Consider the following 23,335-nt stretch of genomic DNA (forward strand, 5'->3'; position numbering starts at 1 on the left):
ACGCTGCATCACAGCTAGAAATGTAGAAGAATCAAGGGACTATTGGGTTGAATACGTGTTCCATTCGATTCAGACCACCCTCTCGCCAGAAGCTCCCCATCCAAAGTCGATGCGACACCAGGCGCCCTCGCCTCGTTTACGGATGCCCTGGATGTCCATGCCAACAAGTCTAGCGACTTTTTCTCTATTCACCCACTCCGCCACCGCATGCCCGGTTTCCTGTGGATTCAGACGCCATTTAACACCTTCCTTGTCCTTGTTATCCCTTAGCCAGCGGAGTAATTGCACTGGTACAATGCCCGCAGGCATATTTTGTAGACTTTGACTGTCGCTTGGGATCCAGCCTTGGAAGAAATTGACGTAGGTTATACGGCGCCAGGCGTCGTTCCAATCTGGACCGGGAATTCCAGTTTGTGTGTTCCATTCCGTACTTGCATTTGTATCCGTAGCTGTGCGGCCGGGATGCGACGTCAAGGCTTTAAGCCAGTTACAGCCTTCTAAGTCGAGCCACTGTAGTGAGTACGTATCTTTTGAAAAGCGACGTAAGATATTGGTAGCTTCATGCCAGTCGTCGTCGAGATCGGAATAGAAGTGTGATCCTCCTAGTGAAACACTTGTTTGTTGGGAAACCATCGATGTGGTGTTGGCGTTTGGTGTCATTGTGGGACGGGGCCAATGAGCGAGGGAGAGATGCGTGATCTTGTTGAGGTTCGGCGAGATGCGAAGCAGATCGGGCCATGACGCCCATTGCCCAGGGTGAGCAAGAGACAGTCGGCTCAAGTTGTTGAAAAAGGGAGTTTGGAGCTTCATCGCTGGTACCGAGGGAATTGTCACGCTCTCCTGAACTTCCTCTTCCCAGGACTCGGCGATTTCGTCAGTGACGCGAAGGGCCGCAACATCCATAGTGGTAATAGCACTATGACGCTTGACGCATTTTCCAATATCGTTAATCTTGAAGCGTTCGCTCAATAATCCGCTGAAATCGAGGAATTGGACTTCCTCCCATCCTGTTGTACCAGTGCCCTCTTCATCTTGGAACAGGATTCTGAGCGACTTGAAGTCCAGGCTTCCCTTCTCCCCGTATAATGTCAGATAACTCAATAGTGCTTCTTTCAGCGAGGTCGGTAGGGATGTTATGTAGTGTTGTTCGTACTCGATGAGCTCTTCCCAATTTTGGGCAAACGACCGTAGACAGTAGTGGACGAGGCTTCGCGGTGGTGGCAGGCGCTGTCATGAGTAAGAAGCCTGCATTGGACGATTAAGCCTTGAAGACCCAGTACGAAGGAGCTCGTTTTCATGAGTAGTTCCCTGGACACCAAAACTTGCCCCAAAGGCATACTCTGCTACTCTCCCATTGGGTGCTAACGCAGTACAGTACGTATGCCTTCAGGGTATGTTTTGGGTGGGTACAAGCTAGAAGGAACGAGCTCCCTCATATGCTAGCCACGTTTTGGGGAGCGCCGTACCTTGTATTCTTGATTGGTCACTGTGGCCAGCGTTCCAAACCTCACGGCCCCTTTGTCTGCCTCAGCTTTCCTCTTTCTCGTATAAGATGGTGCATGGCGACTTGTCTGCAACCAGCTCGTAGGTGCGGCAGGACCTGGGGGCGGTCTCACGCCGCCCATGACCCTTCGCGCCCGTGTGTTGGCCTTTGGTTTAGGAGCATTAACTTCGGGTATGTGCAATATGCGCCGCAGCTCCGGCGGGACAGTACGACTGCTTACTACCGATGTGAGCTCATCTCGCTGTTCGGGCGTTGCTCTGGGAGCTTGTTCGCGACGCAGCTGTTGTATGCGCTGGTTGACGGTTTGAGGCTCAGACGACGACGAAGAGGAAGCGGGGGAGCGCGAACTCTGCAGCGACGGGTGGACGTAGGAGGGTTTGGCAGTCGTGTACGAGGGGGTGTGCTTCTTGGGCATGGCACCGAGCGAGGGTTGCTGCTTCCAAGGTTGTGCGCGTCGAGGCGGAAGCTGTCTGGTACGCTATATGAGTGATTCCAAGGTGAGCGGGGGATCAAAGGCTGGTGAGTCAAACGGCTATGACTGGATCAAAGAAGACGCCCCAATGCTACAGGCCCTGGGAGGATGTTTACAAAGCAGCGACGATGGAGTTGTGTGACTCAGTGCGATGCATGCGCAGTGCAGCGGGCATGAGATGTCGACTTCACCATGTTCGTCATCGCGCCACTTCGGCTGTGGCGCGCCAACATGCGTGCGCACGTGTTACAGCGACTATCGCATCTTGACATGAATGTGGTGAGAGGCGGTTGTGGTCTTGGGTGCAGGAAAGCGCGCAAGACACCAAGCAGTCCTGTAGACTCGGCAATCTTATCATGAAACAAACAATATGGTGTTGCCAAACGTCTGCCAATTACCGAAGGATGAAGCGGAGTCGCAGCCGTCTGTCACTGTCACGCTAGAGAGGCGCCAGGAGCCAAATCCATCGGTTCAACCCGTCGTGCCTCGTCCCTAGAATTCTCCTATCGATCCTTTAAAATGAAGAGCAATGACATGACTGACCACCATGGCACCTACGTGCGAGTACCGCCGACATGACCGAGTGGCACCGAGTCTGCCATGTCACTGTTTACTTGTTTCCCCTATTGACTCGGCATTGATGGCCTCCATTTATTGCGTCCTCAGCGGCAGCCATGGCAATCTTGCGCGTCGTCTTAGTTGCCGTCACCGCCACCAGCTCCAGCAGCAGTTGCAAGCATCGACCCACGCACATGCTGGCCTGCTAATTTTATCCTTCGTCAGCCACGGCAGATCCTCGTAAGGCAAGATCCGCCGTTTTGGTGGACCCTCAGCTCCGGCCACTCAAGCCGCCTCATCTTGAGCGCGCGTCGCTCCTGTCTTTTTTTTCCCATCTCTCCTTCTGTTTGTCCACCACCAACACTGACGATGACATGACCTGCCCCCCGGCCTTACTTTCGTTTCCACTTTCACTTTTCGATTAGCGATGCGATAATACCCTGGCCCCATCATCACTCTCGTTCACTACCCGCACATCATGCATTTCTCGCCCTCACGCCTTGTCATAGGCATCGCCGTCTTTGTTGCCGTGAGCTTCTTCTACACAATAAACTCGATATCAGCACGCGACCCTACATCCGTCTTCTTCAACCCACGAAAAGGCTATGCCCCCCGCTACTCCGCCATCAGACGACAGCAAGCCGAGTCCTTCATTTCGTCCTACAACCCCGCCAACGTGACCAAGGCTGGTGGTGAGAAGCAGCGAAAACTATGCGTGGGCATACCTTCATACCAGCGGGACGGCGCTCAATACCTGCCAGACGCCGTGGGCTCGTTGCTGGACGGTCTTACGCCCGAAGAGCGGCAGGAGATATACCTGATCGTCTTCATACCGCACTCGAACCCCGAGGCGCATCCTGCACATAACGAGGAGTGGTTGGCCGGTCTTGCCGATGAAGTACTGACCTACGGATATGGCTTCGACCGCATGCAGTACATTCGTATCATGGAAGCACGAAACAACTTTTTGGAGAAGGGTCTATTTGACTACCAATATCTGTTGGACAAGTGTACAGAGAAATTTACGCCTTATGTGGCTCTATTCGAAGACGATACCGTAGCCGTGGATGGTTGGTACCACCGTACTCTCTCTGCCATTCAGGAGGCAGAGCAACAGGCAGCGTTGCAGCGGGCGAAACCCGACTTCCTCTATCTGCGCCTCTTCTACACCGAGGAGTTCCTGGGCTGGAATGCTGAGGAGTGGAGAACATACCTGAAAAACTCGGCATACGTGGCCATGGTGCCAACCATCGTTATTCTCTTCTTTCGGTTCGCACAGCCGACTACGAAACTCACCCTCGCCCTTGTGACACCCCGCAGCTTCCTGGCAATGTACACCATACTTGGCATATTGATTCTTACGTATTTCGGTCTCGGTCGCATTACCGTCCAACCCATGGCTGTCGGCGTCCACGAAATGCCTCGTTTCGCCTGCTGCAGCCAAGCCTTCGTCTTTCCTACCGTCAAAGCTGGCGAACTCGTTGATTACTTCAAAGAGCGCCATCTCGGCTACATGGACGTCATCACGGAGGATTTCGCCAACGAAAGAGGAGAGCTGAGATACGCAATCACCCCTCCCCTAGTTCAGCACGTGGGAAGGAAGAGCTTCCACGGCAACGATATTGGCCCCATGAGCAAGTGGATGTTGAGTGTGGCCGAGAAGACGTGGAGTTTTGCGTTTGAAAAGTTCGATTGGAGAGCGTTGAAGAGGGAACATGAAGAAGTTGCGAGAATGAGAGATGAAGCGAAAGACATCGCTGCCGCTGGACAGGAAATATAGATTTGGGACTTGCGTAATGACTTTACTAGATCACCGACATGTTAGATATACCCATGAATTTGCCAATGTATTTTGTTTTAACAATTTTGATATCCTTTTTATCTCCCGTGAATTGTCTGCATCTTGAGACCTCGACCACCTTCTCATGCATATTCTCAAAGCAAATAAAACCGATTGATAATGTGTTGTAGTAGAATCCTCGGATATTGAGATTATGCGTTTGAAACAACATTCACATGAGAAACAACTTCAAAGAGCATCATGTCAATAAAAGGTCTGGAATATGGGTGTCGCAGCTGGACACTCGCCTTCTCTTTCTCATCAAAGGTGGCCATATCCCCTATGCAGTCTGATGCTACAGCATCACAACATACAGATACGAAGAAAGCTGGAGACGTCCTCAAACCTATTCAGCAATCTGTGTCTGCTGTGGGCGGTTCTCGTGGTAGGATGCAATTCCAAACGCTCACGTAGCCGGTTCATTGCAAGTCTGCGCTTTCTTCTCTTCGCCATCTACGGGTATGTATTCGGCTCCAATCATCTTTGCCAGCTCCGCTATGTTGGTATGATCGACCGTATTCTGCATGCGGTACATGTACTCGCATTCGCCATCTGTACACCATCGCTATTAGTACCATAGTTGAGAAGTTACAACATAGCTAGCATCAAGTGATACTTACCGGCAGACAAAACCACCTCACCACCATTCAAGGCTTTTGGTCCTACAGAGTTCACATGCTGTAGATTCCCCAATGCACCCTTGATGCCACCAAAGATCCTGGACATCGTACTACCCGCATTGCGCATGTAATCTCGCTGTTCATCGCCAGCTTTCCCTTCAGCTAGGTTCGACTTGAACTTGAAGAGCTTGTGTAGGCGGAGTGTTGGGTCAGTGTAAATGGGGTACTTTGAGGATGAGTTCGTAGCATAGGTGTCAATGGGCTGGTGGGAGCCACATCCTACAACAAGGACTGGGTGCTATACGTTAGTTGAAACTATCTTAATTTTTCATTGGTAATGCGTACTTTGAGTATTAGCAGGCAGGTTTGATGGTGGTATAGATTCACTGATACAGCGAACGTACGCTTGACAGTTCAGACACCCTGCAGATGTCAGTGCTCCATCCTCTTGTATCCCGGTCTTAGTCGCTTTGGTAATTTCCAGTGGTTGACGGCCCTTACAAATGATGTGGGCCCAGGGCTGTCATTAGTCACATTACCCAACACTTACAGAAATGCCGAATAAACACTAACACAGTCCTCTGCCCTTTGACAAGGTCACCTAGCGCCTTGGTCTTGCCCTTTCGGTCGTATACATCAATCTTGAGCGCTTCCGACAACTCCTCGGCTGTAGGCAATTTACGTGGGCTATCGACATTGGGAGTGTCGGCAGTGGAAGGAACCATATTGTATAGCTCAGCTACTGATAGTGGGTCTCGGTCGGGAGTCTGTGGTGTTTGGTAAAGCTTTGTTGGCCAGCTGTTCCAACCTCTTGCTGTTGACGATGACGATTACAGGGAAACGAGCGGCGTGGCTTTGCGCTAACGGCTAGGCTAGCGTGGATGTGATGTAGCGCCATCGCCCGGTCGCCCAGCGCAGCCAAAGCCACTTTCTCAGCCTTCGAAGTTCGTCAAATTTGTCTCATACTACTGTGTCGCATATTCGTTCCAGCTGGAGAATAGAAGAGCTTCTAATTGAATGGCTTCGTCGTACGTGTACAGCAAGCGCCAGTCTGCTTGCACCGCCGCTTCATGAACGCCTTCTCCGCTATGGCAGTGGATAGCTGCTTTCCTAGATCGAAATAGAGAAAACGAGAGGAAGTTAAGGAATGAGAGATAGTAGGAATTGATGTCGTCAAACGATGTCCTGAGCCTGACTCTTCTCGTAATGCTCGACATAATCTGCTTTTTGCCCACGGGGATCTACCACGCATCGACTGCCGGTCCATGGTCCTACACCTGAGGATGTTCCACGTTGCGGCCATCGATGCACATGGTGACCGTACCATGGTGACCGTACACCGTGTTCCTTCAGCAAAGCTGCTCGGCGATGGACTTCGAGCGCAGCGGAGTGGCCTCTGCCGTTGACCTATTTTCCTGTGGAGAACCGCCCGCCAGACGATTACCACGTCACTACCCACAGGCTTCTAGTGAAGTCGTATTCGGACTTTCACCAACCCGATGTCCATTCCATTCGTACGTTTACCAGCCACCCTGCCTATTCTGTCACCGCTGCTCGGGTTACAGGCGAGGCGATCACCTTTCAAGCTTTCATCAAGCTCAACTGTCATCTGTTAGCCGTTAGCGTGGTCCTAATTATGGAGCAACTAGCCGATAGCTGCCCATGAAGCCTCGCCGGAATGCTTCCGAACTATCGAAAAAGACCCTCGAACCACGGGACACCCCTCGTGTCAAGCGCAGTATCGTCATGATAGTCGCTCATACGACTGTGCCTCGTATTGCGGCGCAAGAAGAGCCGAATATCGTAAAATTCCAGCTCTTCAGCCAATGAGCGTCAAATCGCCGCTCCGGGAGCCTCATGGTTGCCACAGCATGGTTCGAGAGCTAAGCAAGGTCGTGCTGAGTTGTGCTTTCTCCGAACATCCGGTCACACTCGGGCTATGCCATCAATTGAGAATGATATCCTCACGGCTATGTTCACGAAAGTTATATAATCCAGCCATCGCATCGTCGACTGTCTTCATCCGCTTCTTCCATCGACAGTCAAGCACAACTACCATCAATTCCTCAACACATCCTACAAACACCCTTTTCACACGAAGCTCATACGAACAATTACCAACATGCTCTCCAAAGTCGCCGCTATTGCGTTGATGCTGTCGGCTGCGACCGCATCTCCTACTTTCCGCGCGCGCCAGGACGACAAATGCGTGACTGCCTACGACGCGTGCGTCGCTGCGGGCACTGCTGAAGTCATATGCTCATGCGATCGGACCGCTTGTTACGGTGAAGACGCTGCTCGCATCCGCGAATGGTGCTCCTCCCAGATTGCTGCTCTGCCCAAGTCGACTTCAGCTGCTACTCCAGTCGCTTCAAGCATTCCTGGTGGCTGCAACCCGGCTCATCCAGGTTCATGCCCATCTTCGTACTTTGATACCACCACCGCTGCTCCAGCTGCAACTTTCACATCCATCTCCGGCATCCCCGGTGGTTGCAACCCTGCTCACCCAGGCTCATGCCCCTCCTCATACTTCGATACCACTACTGCGGCTCCTGCCGCTACCTTTACATCCATCTCTGGTATCCCTGGTGGCTGCAACCCCGCTCATCCTGGCTCGTGCCCTTCTTCTTACTTTGACACAACCACCAAGTCCCCCGCCGCGACCTTCACATCCATCCCTGGCATTCCAGGAGGTTGCAACCCTGCCCACCCTGGATCGTGCCCTACACCATCCGCCGTCGCTTCCCCTGTTGCAACAGCAGCACCGGGCTCCAACCCCAAGCTTGTGGAGGGCAAGACCTGGACCATTTCGGACCTAACCCGTTACTGCATTGAGGGCAACTCCGGCTGCGACTACAACTTCGCTGTTACAGCAGACGGCAAGACCGAGCGCTGCACTGTTATCCGCATGCCGGGTTCCAACGCTGCTAGCGAAAGCTGGGCCAACCAGCCATGCACCACTGGATCCGACTTGACCATCTCTTGGGGATACGTTGCGCAGCCCGCTCCTGCTTTCGCTGTCATCACAGTCAACAAGGGTGCTGAGCTTGCTTGGTTCGGTGTGTCAGACATCAATGGCGGAAAGGTTTCTCCTAGCAGCCCCTTCGGCTCTGGTGACTTCGGTACTCTTCCCGCCTCGCCTGTGTACACTTACAACTAGAGGCCTTTGGTTTATGAATTATGAGAAGAAGACGATAGATCTAATGTAATATGCATATCAGGGTTCATGTAATGGCTTTTAGAATATAGATTTAGCAATTCAAGCGTATAATGAAGACGTTGTTGAGTCCAAACCAATACACACAGCTTCTACTAGATTGACTTGTTGTGTCTTATCATCCTGGGACCACTGCCTGTTGCCCTTTCTCTTCCAACATGACCATATGTGACAGACGAAGACGTAATCTCGAAGTAGTTTTGGAAGAGATACATGAACACCAATTAGACCAGGTTATGAGTATGTCGAACTCGGTTAATTTCTACCGCATACTATGGTGCTCTGAAATACGGTACACTAAGCAATACGCGGAGCTAGTATTCGGTTGAATGAAAGATCTGTGTATGTAGACTGAATCCTATAAGTGGAGACTATGGTGAGCCGATAGCACATTGTCTTTAAAGCGCATCTCTCATCTCTTGGTGGTTTGGCATTGCTGATCGCCCTTGATCATCATCCCACATCATCCTAGCCCGCCTTCTTCAGTAGAACGCCTACAGCCAAGTCACTGTGCTCTAGCATTACAGCCTGAATCTCCGCCTTGCGTACGAGTGAGTCGTGGCCAGAGACGATCTTGATGATGACGTCTCGCAAGCCTCTATCCTCGGCTATGGTCGTAGAGAAGGCATGTTTGATGGCAATGGGAAATACCTCGTCGTCCCAGAAAGCTAAGCAAGCAAGCGCGAGGTTTTTGCATGCCAGCTCCTTGAGCCCAGTGACTTCATATTTGTCGGCAATTTCGTACATCTTCGAATGACTGAGGAGCCGTGAAGGTGATCCGGGAACTCGCAATGAACAGCATTCATTGCAGACAAAGGCTTGGCATGTGGAATCGCAATTGATAGTGCAGAAGTGGTGTGCGCACAAGCACCAATCGTTACATCCATCATCTGAACAGGTATGAGGAAAATCGTATGTATAGCGGCGACGGTTTTCATAAAACCAAAACGGGGTTCGCCTAATAACGATGTTCGACGCGTCGTGTAGTTCCGTATGCTCAGGGTCCAGGTTTCCCAAGAGGTCTTCACTGTATGTGCCTGAGTATAAGTATTTCACGAGAGAAGCGATAGTTGTGGGTTCGTCCTTAGGGAGATTGATGACGTTCTCTTGAGCCTCCTACTTGTTGTCAAGTTTTATAACATAAATGAAAAAAAACTTCGTTACCTTGCCACCGAATTTGATAGCTCGAGCGAAGAAACCTGCCCGTGTGCACACCACAACTTTGTGGACTTTGTAGACGTCATCGCCGCATTGGATAGTCAGATCTGAATATTCACCCGAAGTGAGACAGCTGTGAGAGAGGTCAGCTCTTTCGCTGGTGCCGCAAGATTTTGGAGGCTTGCCTCTCGACTGCATCTACAACCTGAAGACGTGAAGCTCTCACCATTTTTGAGAGTGGAGGTGACGACCTATTTGAGCGTGGAGGTGACGACGTGTTCGGCCATGGAGGTGGCGACGTACTCGACCGTGGAGGTGACGACATATTCGTAGTGGAGTACGGGATCGAGTGTCTGTGGGATGTTGAGCGCACAAGGCAAGCTTTCTGTCCAAGTCGAAAGTGAAGGTGAGTGCAAGTACGGATCGCTTTGCTCCCGTTGACTACAGACCCTGATATTGTGACAAGTTCACATCTTGCTGTTTCCGGAAGTCACAAAACTAGCATCTACGTCACCATTATTGCGCAAGTCAACCAAAAAATCATCCAGAGTTGACCAGTTCATCGGCTCTGGAAACTCGAAAGACGCCAGGTCCGTTACATCATCGGGTGGACCTAGACTAGCATTGAACTCGGCCCAGTCGAAAGAGTTCGCATCATCTGCGTTAGACATCTCTTGAATGTGATCCTCGATAGTGCTTTCCTCGTTGCTCCAACTCATTGCCGGCAGGGCTGCGTTGGTGATAGTAGAGTTGGTCAGATTTGGACGACGGCGTTGTCGGTGACGCTGACGTATAAGCTCAATAAAATGAGGCTCAGAAGTACATGGCGCGCCCTGCGCTGCTTTGTAGGCGCCCCAGGCTTTAATCGTGAGGTTGTCAACGGCTATAGGAAGCGCTCGCTTCGAGAGATCCCTATCGAAACTAGGGTGGAAAGTGTAGCTCTTTTCAATTTCTGCCCAAGCATTATCTACCTTCTCTCCTCCAGTCCGATGACAGAGCTCAGAGATAAGGTATATGAAAGCCTTCCACTGGAAATTTAGGTTGACATGCCACCTAAAGCCACGCAGCTCCTTCGTAGTGTATGCCAGGTTCTGCGAAGTTGCGACCTGGAGAGCCAGATCAAACAACATGTCTTTTTCCTTGGGAGAGATATCAACGTTGTAAGAGTCGGTGCTGTGAGCCATGAACCTCATCATGAAGAGGACAGACTTGGCGAGATGCATACATAGTAGGTGCCAAGGTATAGATAGGTCGCAATAACATAGGAATTTCCGCTGGAAAAGATTTTCAAGTTCATTGATGGCTTTGTCTTTGGTAGCCACTTGTACCGCGCTTGTACTGAGTCGGTGCCAAAGGCCATCAAAAGTAGTATGGTCTTCCGCTGATCGCTTGAGAAAATCTCCAACGTGGCATCGAATGAGGAAAAACATCATCTCGGTGGCGCCGTCGTGTTCCTTTGGCATCTCTCTCATTCCTGGGAATAAGTCGCTGTCATTGATGTTGGATGGCATTCCCACATCGCCTCGAAGGATCATACCAGATGTGCCAGTTCCAGCGAGCTTCTGGGAAGAGCCTTCGAGCACCATGATCTGCCACCAGAGGCGCCTACGAATCTCTGCTTCGAATGGCGGTAGTTTCAGAGTGTCGCCATCACGATGAAGACCGATGCGTTGGCCAATCCTTTGTGCGATACCGGAAAAGATCCAGATCACTCTGGCGTCGAAGTCCTGTAGAGACAGCTGTCGTGCATTAGCGTTCGGACTTGAATATCAAGATCACTATCCAAAAACTTACAACGAACAGGGTGAACGATTGTAACAGCATGACACTGGAACTTCTTAAGAAGTTTGCATTGGCCAATGCATGCTGAGCACCTTGCCGGAATCGTTGAGTCGCTATGCCTTTCGGCTCTCCCAGTATCAGCAGGCACTCAACATCTTCTAACGACTCTACAGTTATACAGTAGATAGCAAATAGAAGGGCTTCGGTATCTCGGGGAAGAGCATGAAGATTATCACTTGCATCTAAAATGAGCTGCTGAGTCGTTGGAGCATGGCAAATCTTGACCAGCGGGTGAATGTTTCTGAGATAGCTTTGCCATAATTTGAAGATCTGGACCGGGTTCGGGTGTAGAGACAGAAGATTGCTCGACGTTGAGTGCACGCCCATGACCAGTGCGGCGCCATCCGTGGCTGACGGAGATAGTGGGACATCGTAGCTGCCTCTGGACACCTCTTCATCTGAAGACTCATCGAGGATGTCCTTGGGTTCACGAAACTCAGCGTGCAAGCTTGTCCACAATCCGTTCTCCAAGTATCGCGATTTACCCTCTTCCAACACAAGGACACCAACTTCGGATGCTACGTGTGCTTTTCGCGCTCGACTAGGCCCATGTGGTTCCAGGAAACCATTGAACCCAGTCACCAGCTCTTCACCACGTGTAGCCTTCGCATAATGTTGCTTGACCAAATCTTCTGGCTCCACTCCGAGTTGGCGGAGCGCGTCTTCGTACACGCGTAACCTGGTAGCTACGTCGATTTCGCGCACGCCCTTCTTTCTTCGTCGGGCTGGAGGTGGGGCCTTGTAAACACATCGAACCCGGATCTTGGTGCAGTTCGCACAACCATCCGGCCGCTTATCGCACTTGACTTTTCGTTGAGCACATAGTACACACGAGAAGCTCTTAGGTGCTGGTGGCTCCTGGGCCGTAGTATTGGTGGGATGAGATGCATCCAAAGGGGCATCTGAAGGCGCTGAGACCATCTTGACGGACAACGATGTCGTATGGCTCCACGTGCTCATACAGTATGCAGTCACTATACCGAAGTACAGTCAGATGCGACGAAGACGGTATGCGCGAAGTTGAACGACCCTAGGGCTTACTCATTAATGCGCTAAACGGTGTCGCCAATTTTGGGGGCCTTAAACCCGCCGGGGTGTGGACTCCGGAGTAAACGCTTTCCCGATGGTGCCTCAAATTGAATGTGGCATATACGAAAAATACATAAAGTCATTCGGACCATGAATGGCTTCTGTCGGGCCACATTTTTACTATAAACATTAAGATTTGAGATACTACTCCTCGAAGATGCTGGAATCGAATCTTTTTACCATTGCACTCAAATCCTCGCCAATGGATTCAAATTTCAGCGTATCTAAACTCCTGACATACGCAACAGACAGTAAATATATGAAACCACATCGATTCATGTCTGAATCTGCTGTGTGAACCGTAGGAGAAAAGGAACCCTAGTAAAATGCCCATGTTTGCAACATCCATCATACGTGACATTAGCATACCACTTATGTTGATACTAGGATAGCCTGCAAATAACGCAAATAAAGAGAGATAATGAAACTGGCCTCTTTTGCATTCTTTCTTGATGACTACGACTGCTTTTCAGGTCGTAACATAAGCTACGATGGCGTTAGACATATTGCAAAGTAGATTGGGACTCGAAGAGGGACTTACGATAAAGTTCATCAACTCTTTTCCACCCCACTGTCTCAGATCGATACTCACCTCTTTGACTGGCTGGAAACCATGCCGCGCATACATTGGCGCCCCCATGGGACTGGCTTCGAGAAAGGCTTCGACACCGACCTCGTCCGCCCTTGCACAGCCCCATCTTACCAGCATGCTTCCGGCTCCTCTTCTCTCGTGGGCTTGGAGTGTGGCTAATGTATCCAATACGTAGTAGGGTCTGTTGCCAAGAATCTCCCGCTTGTTCGAGTTGAACAGAGTGTAGAGACTTTTGAAGAGCTCTGGGTCACTCTCGTCGTACGGTTCTGGGATGGTGAAACCAGCATCTACCTCTTCCCAGGTACGTTCCTTCGCGCCTTCTTCTTTTGGCTTGACGTAGCGCCAACGTGCGCCTGCGACCATCTCACCGGTCGAGGTATCGACACACTTGAGGTAGAGGATGCCCTTGTTGATTACGCCATCACGTATATCTTCTGTGACTCTGTCGAGCGTTTTCTGAGATGGCTCGCCCCGAGAGTAGAGGATGTTGTTGATGGTGTTGCGAAAGACCGCATGCCGTATACGCATATATTGTTCTGCTTCCTCGGGTTTGAGAAGTGAAACGGCGAGGCTTGAATCTGGCATGTTGTCGGTTGCCTGGAAATGGAGAGGTTTAGAGGTCTGGGGTGAGAGAGAAGAGTAACGACTATAAATATGGGACTTGACTATGAGACATGTGACAACACTAGAGATATATCAAGGCCTGAAATGTGCTTATATACCCATCTATCTGCCTGGACAAGAGTCATACAAGCCTTGCCCGGTTAAGTATCGCCTAAGATGCGCGTCGGAGTCGGAATAGTCAGCCAATGGCAGTCCGAAGCATGTTGCGTAAGAGTATATACGATTCTCTTCACTCACAGTTCAGGGTGTTGTAATTTCCGTTCCGCGTACTTGATGTGAAAGGATGGAGTTGTTTGCTCCAGATTGCATACTGTGTAGGCCTAACAGACAATGCTTTCCTACAGTTGAAGCGTGTTAAAACGGCGGGGTTGGGTAATAGCCTGCAAAAGGCAGACCTATTGGACATGGCCCTGGTGTCGATGTTAATCAACAAAATACCGTTGTCTCCCTATCCGAAGGTGCTTAATCTTGGAGGACATGCTCGTCGCTGGGACATGGTGCATCTCAACTCTTGCGTGGTTGTGGGTCAGAGGTGCTGGCTGCGGAGCTTCGCCTATCTTTGCCGCGTAACAGGGCTATCCCTGCAACAATTTCTCCCTCAGTTTTGCGATGGCGCGCCAGCAGCTCTCTCTGCACATTCACGAGAACTCGCAATGGCGCCCGTAAAGACAACTCCACACAAATCCGGTGGTCACCAGCGCTACGTACCCGAGAAGTCAAAGAACCCTGCGCGCTTCCAACCCGAACTCGAAGGCAGCGACGATGCAAATGCAGGCGCACTGCAACCGGTGAAGGAACCACAAGAAGACGACTTCGAAGGCTTCGGCACAGAGGAGGAGTCCGAGGAAGATGGCGCTCAAGACGAAGACAGCGATGCGGAGAGCATAGATATCCAGACGGAGTCAAAGCGGGAAAAGCCTGTCTTGCCCAAAGACGCTGAGGAAGAGGAGCTGGAGCGCATGATTTTCGGCGATTCGGAAGGTTTCCGTCAAGGTCTGGAGAATTTCTCTCTCGATCCTACCGCCGGCGCATACGGAGATTCATCAGACGATTCTGGAGCAGAGGCGGCCGACCTGGACAATGTGGCAGACCAAGATCTATTCTTCTTCGATGCTGGTCCAGTTCCTGCGCCAGCAGGCTCGGTAGCCGCAAAGGTAACCGAGTCGGACGAGGATGACGGCAAACCCGCCTGGGAAGACAGCGACGACGAAAGACTGGTTGTTAGTCTGGCTTCGGTGCCGCAATTGAGGAAGTTGCGAGAAACGGCAGACGACGACATGGTCAATGGCAAGGAATACGCGCGGCGGTTACGGAAGCAGTACGAGAGGCTTTACCCCACCCCAGACTGGGCGGCACACGCGACAGGCAAGGCCAACAAGAAGCGGCGACGGACCATGGATGACGACGAGAGCGGCGAGGAGTCTGCCAGCGACATGGACGTGGATGAAGACGATCTCACTACGCAGCCGCTTGCTCTGCTGCTCAAGGATGCGGATATTCTCTCACGCACTTCAAGGAGCATGGCGAAGCGAAGGAAGTTGCAAGCAGGCACCATCGACATTCAGCGATTGAAAGATGTCGCGAAGGCCGGGCCGGTGAGTAGCGCAATACTATCGTACGCCAACATCTTACTGACCATTTCTCTAGTCAGCCGTCACCTCCCTCTCCTTCCATCCTGCGTATCCACTCCTTCTCTCATCCGGCCCTAGCTCAACGCTCTACCTTCACCACGTCAACCCCAACCCGCCGAACCCGAACCCTCTTCTTACATCTCTGCACATCAAGCGCACCCCACTGGCAACAACAGCATTCCACCCCTCCCCTTCGGACTCGCGCATCTTCCTTAGCGCACGACGCCGTTACTTCCATGTCTGGAACATCGCAACGGGCAGAGTTGAGAAGGTGTCGCGTGTCTATGGCCATCAGCACGAACAGCGAACAATGGAGTTTTTCTCCCTGTCACCCAACGGCAAATACATGGCTCTCAGAGGCTCTTCAAGAAAGGGCGGTGGTGTTGTCAACATTCTAGATGCAAGAACTCTTCAATGGGCGACACAGGTGCGCATCGAGTCAAGAGGCGGAATTGCAGACTTCGCGTGGTGGGGTGATGGCAGCGGTATGAGCATTGCGGGAAAGAACGGAGAGGTGACTGAGTGGAGCGTCCAAGAGGGTGTCGTTGGACGATGGAACGACGAGGGCGCCGTGGGTACTACAACCATCGCACTTGGCGGTAAGAGCGGGCGTGAAAGCTGGCTGGGTGGTGATCGATGGGTGGCCATTGGAAGCTCAAGTGGCGTGGTCAATGTCTACGACCGGCGAGCATGGAGCGAGAAGGACCCGTCAGTCGACAGCACGAAAGCCGACTCAAATGGTGGTATCCCAAAGGCACCGAAGCCGTTGCGCGATTTGCAGAATCTGACGACGCCGATCTCGCATCTTGCCTTCACAGCGGACGGCCAAGTCCTTGCCATGGCGAGTCGCTGGAAGAACAATGCCATGAGGCTTGTGCATCTGCCATCAGCTACTGTTTTCAAGAACTGGCCTACAGAGAAGACGCCACTTGGCAGAATCACGGCGGTCGCGTGGGGAAGGCCGACCGAAGAGGAGGAGAAAGAAGGCAGCCTTGCGCAACTAGCAGTTGCCAATGAAGCTGGACATATCAGGATGTGGGAGATAAGAGCGTAATCGGAGAGTTGATACAATCAGAAGCTGCCCAGTCGCTACTACTCTAACAAACTTGATCGTCTAGTGATGTATGTTAAGAGCATGCAGTGGAGAAAAAGGACCTGTGCTGTTTGAAGGCGTAGAGCAAATGATGGTGACTATGGCGATAGGCAAGCTACATTTGCAAGGATTAATTAAGCACGGATTCTTACATGTCAAATCGTCGGGTGCTGCGACATCCCGAGACAAGAGCGATCAACCACTACGTTTCTTGCCTTCCACACGCCCTGCAAACATCTCGCGTCGTTCTCACTCTATCAATCCATCGTCTTTGCTCACTTTGTTATTAACGCACTCATGGCAGGCACGCTCTCGATGCGCTGGGCTTTAAAGCATCAGTCTGTTACTGCTGTCCTTCATCACCACAACAGCACTTTTGAATACCTTGCGCAATACAATCTTTGCACAACAGCATATCAGCATCATCTTCGCAGGTGTATCATAGCAACAGCATTTCCTCTCTCATCATGGGTAAGAACAAAGTCCGCAATAAAAACAGAGCGAGGAAGGAAAATACATCTACCAGCAGCATCAGTGGCTCCAACATCCCCTCAACTTCGACATCTGTGAACGAAAACGTCAAAACCAGATCCACAAGCAGTACAGTTAATCGGCGGCACCTACTAGCAGACCCTATTCAAAGTAAGCTCAGCACGCCAACCACCGCCTCACTCAAGGACCCAACCACATCCAAAACTTCCAACAGCACCTCGCCTGCTGCTCCTATGTCGCGTATCAAGGGTGCTCAAGAAAAACGAGATTCGGTCATCTCAAGTACATGGGAAGGTCCAAAGCAGCACTCCCAACCCAAGACGAAGTCTCCGAAGCAGCCCTTGTGGGGATTCAAGCCTGGTGGCTGGTGGCCATGCCGTGCCCTGAAGTGGACATACCAATTTTTCCTGGCCTTGGTTCGGATACACTGGACCGATCGACAAACCCTCCAGGATCTTGTCCTGACATTAGTTCTGGTTGGCTTGACTATCGCTGGCTTCTACGTCGTACTGGATTTTCTGCTCAGAGCTCTGCCTGGAGTCGCCGCTCAAGGCTTGGATGGAAACTGCAGCGTCGTCTATGTCACTGTGCCTGGGCCGATCATCACGGTTTCGCTCATCGGTGCGTCGCCTACAAATCCTGCAAGAGGTACATACTACTTTTCCGTCATCAACGGCACAACAGAGTGGCTTAACAGTATCTCGCCGCCCAGTCGTTTCAGTACCCTTGTTACCCGAACTGCGGATATTACACCTATCGTTTCGTCGTTGTCGACAATAGGAACATCTTCCTCCGGTGCTGCCACCGCATCATCAACGCAGACGGCGACTACATCTGCGCTGTCCATATTCAACCCTTCTACCCCAGAATCAGGCGCAACGTTTACGTCATCATTGACCTCTGAATTTACATTTGGATCGTCAGTCGGTACTAGTATCTTTGGAAGCAGTCCCTTAACTTCTTCGTTGGCTTTATCGTCTGTGAGTTTGTCCCCGTTGGGCCCAACATCATCTGAGACGTCGGACTTAACTCGACCGATCAACCAACCACAGAGACCATATCCGTCGTTTTCTACATCTGCCACCGTTATCACTACCAGCAGCAGACTCTCCACTGTCGTCACTACGCTATCTACACTTGTCTTGCCATCCACCTTCTCCACACCCTCGATTTCTAGTCTCCCATCCGTCATCCCGTCGAGCAGCCTGCCTGGTCTGAATCCAAACCTACCTTCGAGCACGTTTAGTGGCATGTCTTCGCAGCCTACATCAGGGCTCAGTCTACCGCTGACTTCGAGTGTTCTTACAACATGGACATCAGTTCTATCAAGTAAATTGACTTCACTTACCACTAGCATAACGACTTCTTTGGAGTCCTCTGTGTCATCTTACACGCGGAGCGATGGCTTCACTGTGTCTCTTCCAAGACCTTCCTCGGAAACATCTTCTCCTGCAGGCCCGTCTTCAAGCACCTCGAACCTACCTAATCCAAGTCCTAGCCTGGCCAGCAGTACTGGGAGTTCCTCAAGCACATCATCAAGGACTCTTACCTCATTGCTAGGTACAAACTCCGGTATCACATCGGGTAACTCGGTTCCAATCAGTTCAACTCCAACACAGATCAGCAATGCAAACAGCATCTCGATCACACTACCGACAGGATCTACGTTGTCACTTTCTACACTGTCTGCTTCTTCACTCAACTCAATTCTTACACAGAGCTCTACTTCATCATTGCAGTCCTTGAGTACGCCTTTAACCAGCACGCTGGTCTCAGATACCTCGACTGGATTTCCCACTCTATTTCCTAGTACAAACTCTTCGTCTTCAATCGTCAGAAACTCAACGTCTTCCTCTGCACTGTTGGTGTCGGATACCATAACGAGCTCCAATCCCAGCTCAACCTCGCTTGATGGCACTATGAGCATCCAGACCGACACTACTGCATCGATGTCTCTTGCGAGCTCCGGTGTTGTCTCGCCAAGCACCCTCACTTCAACGTTGACGTCGACGACAAATATCTCTCCAGTAGTAACTCCACCTTCTCCTTCTGGTCTAAACGCAACGTCCTCGTCTCTCTTCCGGGCCGTGACCAAGGTGATTTCGTTCGGAGATGCTGCAGTAAGCTTCGTTTTCCCATCACCCAACATCACGACAACAATGTCATACTGGACAGGACTGTACCCCACAGTAACTGGGCCGCTGCCATCGGACTTGCAAACCATGCCGTTGACCACACGGACTGAGCGGCAGACACCGCTCTCAGCTCTCCCTTCCTTTGAAGTGTTTTCATCCAGGTCGAGGCGCTCCAAAACAGTGGTGACGACGATATTCGAAGAAGGCGATGAAGGAACGGCAACATTGGCGAGGCGTCAGGACATTCCCACCACAGAGGTCGAGCCTACCCAAACTTTGGAGACAAGCATGCTTGCAACGACAACCGTGGCGCTTCCGGATCTCCCAGGACCGTCGTCGTGCGGCGAGTCGGGCAACTTCACACTGACCTTCGATGACACAGTCGTCGGTGATGACAACAGCATACTGCTTGTTGCCAATGGCATGACGAACCCGTACCACCACCTCTTCTATGCCAACGGATATACATATATACCTGACATGTGGGAGCCATACCCCGCCATCTCGCAGCCAAACATCGCAATGTTCCTGCCTCTGACCGGACGCCTCCTTCCCAACACGCCATTTGCGGGCATGATGCTTCCCGATGAGCTTGGTGCCGGACCACGGGCTTCGGTCGATGCCTACTGGTTCAACGCGTACTCTGCCTACTTTGGTTGCGCTCTCAGCGGTCTCGAGCCCTGTACACTGCGGGTGTCTGGCTATCGCTATGACCCTGTCCTCAAAGAAGAGGTGCTCGTTGCAGAACAGAATGCGACGATTCCAGCATGCTGGGGGTACATCGACTGCCACCTTACTCAGATCTTCTTCAACGACCAGTTCCGGGCGCTTTCCGGGATCCAGTTCAATGCCTACACATACCTGTTGGGCATACCGCAAGTGCACATGGTGGACGATCTGCAGATGGAGTGGTATAACAACACCTGTTCGGCTGGTATACTACGCATCGGACATAGCTAGCGTATTGGTCTAGGGTGTCAATGGAGTGGCGAGGAGTCGTACTATCTCATTGGATATGTGTTATACTGTTGGAAGATTTCAAGAAGGATAGGATGATAACAAGACTAGCATAGCATTTTTTGGAGGAGATGTGTCTAGACCTGAATTGAAAAAATGGGTCTGCAACGAATGCGCCGCTCTTGCTGCAGATGACCGTGATGGCAGCCTCAGGTGACGGCTAGGTGCGAGAGTTGCAGTGAGGCGTAGAGGCTCGATTGGGCGGCGACATATTCCACGGCAATGGTCGTCCGAGATGTGTTTCAGGCGGGAACTGCCATGTGAGCTGAAGGGGAGTCAACTACGCGTCGGCAGCCAACTCCGGAGGGCGGAGGGCAGGAACGACGCGTAGGGTGGGTGCAAGCATGCCATGGCGACTTCCGAGGTCCCCCATGCACACGTCCAGGGTCCTCTTATGGCGTCACGCGGCCGCGACGATTAACATATCACGCGCGAACCGCTGAGGCGGCAGCACCACGGGCATTCGATATAGCCGGCGTATCATTCTCCAGCATTGCTTGCATTTGCGTTTCCTCTTTTCCCACTTCTTGCTGCACCTCTTATTCGTCTTGTCCCCAGGCCCCAGTGTCCCCAACTGCACCGTGGCTGGCGCGGGATTGTCGCATGTCCTCGTTCCAGTAGTCCGCCACAAGCGACCTGCCGCTCTGCAGCCTTTACCGCGTAGATACTAGCGTTTGCCCGACAAGCTTGCCCTCTTCACGGGTGATAGCAGTCTCTTTCTCGGGTTTCCTTGTCTCTGGGAGAAATCTCTCACTGTCGCCGAAGGTAGACCGCCGATTCAGGCCCGAGGCCCGCTACCATTTTTCAGAGCTATGGCTACCTTTGCGCCTACCAATTTTCCCTCAGACGTCGGCGAGAAACCCCACCAGGAGCCCCCACCACAGCATCTCCAACACGGACCCTTCTCCCATCAACTCAACCCGCCAACCGCGCCATACACGTCGAATCCACCGCAGATATCACGACGAGCTTCACGCGACCTCCGGCCCCAGCATTCCAACGGCGCAATGGCGGGCGCAAACGGTCATGGACCCATGGCAGTGCCTGGCGGGCGCATCAACGGCCAAGAGCATCGAGCAAACTTGCGCGACATGGGCTTTGCTGGCCCGCGCAGTCCGCCAAACAACAAGAGTAGGTCGCGGCAACGCCCAATGTGTGCACACAGCGGCTGACAAGGGCAGATACCTCACACGTGCCCTGCAAGTTCTACCGGCAAGGCGCATGTCAGGCTGGGAAGGCGTGTCCGTTCTTGCACTCCGATGAGCCGCTGACAGAGCGAGCGCCCTGCAAGTATTTCACAAAGGTGGGACAATTGCAAGAGACGATGGATTGTTACTGATTGCCCAAACAGGGAAACTGCAAGTTCGGCCAGAAATGTGCTCTCGCCCACATCCTCCCCAACGGCCATGTCGTGAACCGCGGAAATGCCGGCGGCCACTTCAGCCGCATGAACATTCCACACCACCAGGAGCTACCTATGAACAGCTCGCTGCTTACCATGCAGGCGCACATGGGCGGTATGCAGCCCGGCTATCCTTACGCCATGCCCGACGAATACGCGAACCAGAAGAACCAGTACGACATGATTCCGACCATTGACACCACTTTCTCTTCCCACCCAGGTTCCAACTACGGCTCGCCGCCAAACGAGAACGGCCGACTTCCAATATCGCCAACCCAAAAGGGCTTGAGTGTCATGGATGTAGGACTCCCAGCCTCGTTCGACAGCCAGGGTGTCTCCACCATGGCACGATATGGCCCCATCGCCTCCTCTGTACCCGCCAAGTTCCTTGCAAACTCTCCGCCATCATCATACCAAGCCGACTCGCCTGCTCTCCGAAACCTACACGACTCTGCATTTGGAGATGGTCTGCGGAGAGGCATTGCGGGATTGGGATCATCCCCGCCAGAATCCGTCGAGCAGCCAGTGGGGCGGAGGATGCTACATTCCGAGCTTGCTGCTAATCGGTCTCGGGGTATCATGTCTTCAAGTGTGGGCGCGCGTCCGACGTACAAGGACGAAGAATGGGATGAGACGGACATGATTGGCAAATTCGAGGAAGACCTACTGCCAAACTCGCTCAGCGATCTTCTCACACCCCAGGAAAAGATGCGCCGCTTCTCCCGTGACCAGGGCGAGAGCGATAACCGCACCTCACAATCCAGGTTTGGTGTATCGCCAACAGCATCGGACCTTAAATATGGATCCCCATCGGCCGCAACCGCCTCACCCTCGCGCTTCCAGTCCATGTGGGCCAAGCCGAGAGGACCGACCTACGAGCAAGGGTTTGAATCAGGTTCCCTCCCAGGTCAGTCAGCTTTCGGACACGTCGGCTCACCACTACGCAACTCAAGCCTCCACCCGGGAGCCAGCCCTTCATTGCGCGCTATGAATCGACCGACTACTGGTGATATGAGCCCTTACCTAGCTTCGCCTCCCCGTCAAGCTTCCATGAGCATGATTAGCCAACAACTGCAGCGAACTCGACTATCATCTCGTGAAGAGACTGGCATCACCAGCAACCCCGTCCATCCCGGAATCAACCGCGTTACCTCGGCATCCAGCATTGGTAGCTCCAGTGGGCGTCTTGGTATCGATCGTGCTGTAAGCAGCAGCAGCATTAACCGCGAGAGGATCGAGGAGGAGCAAGGTCTTTTCAGTATGGAAGAAGAGGACGACCTCAACAAGAGCAGGGATGGTGCCTCTACTACCTCCAGTACGAGCAACAAACGTTTGAGTGGTCTATCCTGGGGCAGTGGCGGCAAGGGCAGCCCGAACCTTGCACCTGTCGGCGGCCATCGCACTACTGGCTCATCTGGACTCGGAAAAGAAACGGGACCCTGGGGTAGCAATGCTTGAGTCGACGCATCAAGTATGTGGCAAAGATGAATCTGCCTAATTTCAACCCTCGGCTCGCTCTTTTAGCGACATGTTCACGACACCTATACCAAGGCATTCTTTCCTATTTCTACAAAAAAAAGGTTGGAAAACTTTCAGCGTTTCTGGCGACTTGCATACGGAGTGTGTTCCCCTTCACACAGATTCCTCCCTCCCTCTATATTCCACGGCATATACAAAAAGTCTCTTAGCTTTGGCTTAACACTGTCGAGCGGACATGGCTGGCGTAACACATGACGGGTGTCATCTCGTCCCCACTTTTCTTTTCACTGGAGTATTCTTTTTCTCAAATGGTCTTCATGAACAACGGAGTTCAGTAAGACTGCAACAATTTCTGGTCGCAGGTCTTCTACTGGTAATGTGGTGGACAAGGTTTACTGAGCACGAGTATTTACGACGGATATGAATCAGCATGGGTAGCTTAGATAAATGTATATATACTTGATACCTTATAAGAGGACTACTGATGAATAGATGTGTGCAATACCACGTATGATGGATTTGTCCGGTTTTTCTTAGATCCTGATGTGCAGCCTACATTAGAATCTAATT

The 23,335-nt window shown here is 52.0% G+C and overlaps 9 protein-coding genes across 9 annotated transcripts; 5 read left to right on the forward strand and 4 right to left on the reverse strand.

Moving 5' to 3' along the window:
* Positions 1 to 69: 69 nt before the first annotated feature.
* CC77DRAFT_943098 (hypothetical protein) lies at positions 70 to 1,919 on the reverse strand (the record flags this gene model as incomplete). Its single annotated transcript, XM_018534898.1, has 2 exons — positions 70 to 1,227; positions 1,467 to 1,919. 2 exons carry the CDS (start codon positions 1,917 to 1,919, stop codon positions 70 to 72), a joined length of 1,611 nt encoding a protein of 536 aa, XP_018382329.1.
* Positions 1,920 to 3,012: 1,093 nt separating this feature from the next.
* CC77DRAFT_943333 (hypothetical protein) lies at positions 3,013 to 4,314 on the forward strand (the record flags this gene model as incomplete). Its single annotated transcript, XM_018534909.1, has 1 exon — positions 3,013 to 4,314. One exon carries the CDS (start codon positions 3,013 to 3,015, stop codon positions 4,312 to 4,314), a length of 1,302 nt encoding a protein of 433 aa, XP_018382330.1.
* On the reverse strand, positions 4,309 to 5,719 carry CC77DRAFT_1077345 (hypothetical protein; the record flags this gene model as incomplete). The annotated part of the gene is made up of 4 exons (XM_018529260.1): positions 4,309 to 4,926; positions 4,995 to 5,285; positions 5,340 to 5,417; positions 5,545 to 5,719. 4 exons carry the CDS (start codon positions 5,717 to 5,719, stop codon positions 4,781 to 4,783), a joined length of 690 nt encoding a protein of 229 aa, XP_018382331.1. The 3' UTR covers positions 4,309 to 4,780.
* Positions 5,720 to 6,718: 999 nt separating this feature from the next.
* CC77DRAFT_360593 (hypothetical protein) lies at positions 6,719 to 8,516 on the forward strand. The gene has a single exon (XM_018531373.1). It carries the CDS (start codon positions 7,117 to 7,119, stop codon positions 8,152 to 8,154), a length of 1,038 nt encoding a protein of 345 aa, XP_018382332.1. The 5' UTR covers positions 6,719 to 7,116; the 3' UTR covers positions 8,155 to 8,516.
* A 163-nt stretch (positions 8,517 to 8,679) lies between these two features.
* Positions 8,680 to 12,216, reverse strand: CC77DRAFT_1053032 (hypothetical protein; the record flags this gene model as incomplete). The annotated part of the gene is made up of 5 exons (XM_018527725.1): positions 11,164 to 12,216; positions 9,879 to 11,108; positions 9,673 to 9,722; positions 9,376 to 9,502; positions 8,680 to 9,327 (listed from the first exon to the last, which is right to left on the reverse strand). Exons 1-5 carry the CDS (start codon positions 12,169 to 12,171, stop codon positions 8,680 to 8,682), a joined length of 3,063 nt encoding a protein of 1,020 aa, XP_018382333.1. The 5' UTR covers positions 12,172 to 12,216.
* Positions 12,217 to 12,756: 540 nt separating this feature from the next.
* On the reverse strand, positions 12,757 to 13,477 carry CC77DRAFT_1033911 (acyl-CoA N-acyltransferase; the record flags this gene model as incomplete). Its single annotated transcript, XM_018526834.1, has 2 exons — positions 12,757 to 12,786; positions 12,842 to 13,477. 2 exons carry the CDS (start codon positions 13,475 to 13,477, stop codon positions 12,757 to 12,759), a joined length of 666 nt encoding a protein of 221 aa, XP_018382334.1.
* Positions 13,478 to 14,126: 649 nt separating this feature from the next.
* On the forward strand, positions 14,127 to 16,444 carry CC77DRAFT_1097948 (WD40 repeat-like protein). Its single transcript, XM_018529918.1, has 2 exons — positions 14,127 to 15,111; positions 15,164 to 16,444. The coding sequence occupies exons 1-2, from the start codon at positions 14,170 to 14,172 to the stop codon at positions 16,199 to 16,201; spliced, it is 1,980 nt and encodes a 659-aa protein (XP_018382335.1). The 5' UTR covers positions 14,127 to 14,169; the 3' UTR covers positions 16,202 to 16,444.
* A 2,711-nt stretch (positions 16,445 to 19,155) lies between these two features.
* Positions 19,156 to 19,827, forward strand: CC77DRAFT_943479 (hypothetical protein; the record flags this gene model as incomplete). The annotated part of the gene is made up of 1 exon (XM_018534914.1): positions 19,156 to 19,827. One exon carries the CDS (start codon positions 19,156 to 19,158, stop codon positions 19,825 to 19,827), a length of 672 nt encoding a protein of 223 aa, XP_018382336.1.
* Positions 19,828 to 20,321: 494 nt separating this feature from the next.
* Positions 20,322 to 23,185, forward strand: CC77DRAFT_1043128 (hypothetical protein). The gene is made up of 3 exons (XM_018527304.1): positions 20,322 to 21,015; positions 21,066 to 21,187; positions 21,236 to 23,185. The coding sequence occupies exons 1-3, from the start codon at positions 20,697 to 20,699 to the stop codon at positions 22,742 to 22,744; spliced, it is 1,950 nt and encodes a 649-aa protein (XP_018382337.1). The 5' UTR covers positions 20,322 to 20,696; the 3' UTR covers positions 22,745 to 23,185.
* The last annotated feature ends 150 nt before the right edge of the window (positions 23,186 to 23,335 follow it).

The sequence above is a fragment of the Alternaria alternata genome (assembly GCF_001642055.1).
Source record: "Alternaria alternata strain SRC1lrK2f unplaced genomic scaffold CC77scaffold_20, whole genome shotgun sequence".
Taxonomy (NCBI): Eukaryota; Fungi; Ascomycota; class Dothideomycetes; order Pleosporales; family Pleosporaceae; genus Alternaria; species Alternaria alternata.

Excerpts from the sequence above, each read along its gene's own strand:
- CC77DRAFT_1043128 (XM_018527304.1), top strand. The coding sequence starts at position 20,697 with ATGGCTACCTTTGCGCCTACCAATTTTCCCTCAGACGTCGGCGAGAAA. Across the intron at positions 21,016-21,065 it reads CAGTCCGCCAAACAACAAGA|ATACCTCACACGTGCCCTGC; the intron begins GTAGGTCGCGGC and ends TGACAAGGGCAG. Across the intron at positions 21,188-21,235 it reads CCTGCAAGTATTTCACAAAG|GGAAACTGCAAGTTCGGCCA; the intron begins GTGGGACAATTG and ends TTGCCCAAACAG.
- CC77DRAFT_360593 (XM_018531373.1), top strand. The coding sequence starts at position 7,117 with ATGCTCTCCAAAGTCGCCGCTATTGCGTTGATGCTGTCGGCTGCGACC.
- CC77DRAFT_1097948 (XM_018529918.1), top strand. The coding sequence starts at position 14,170 with ATGGCGCCCGTAAAGACAACTCCACACAAATCCGGTGGTCACCAGCGC. Across the intron at positions 15,112-15,163 it reads ATGTCGCGAAGGCCGGGCCG|TCAGCCGTCACCTCCCTCTC; the intron begins GTGAGTAGCGCA and ends CCATTTCTCTAG.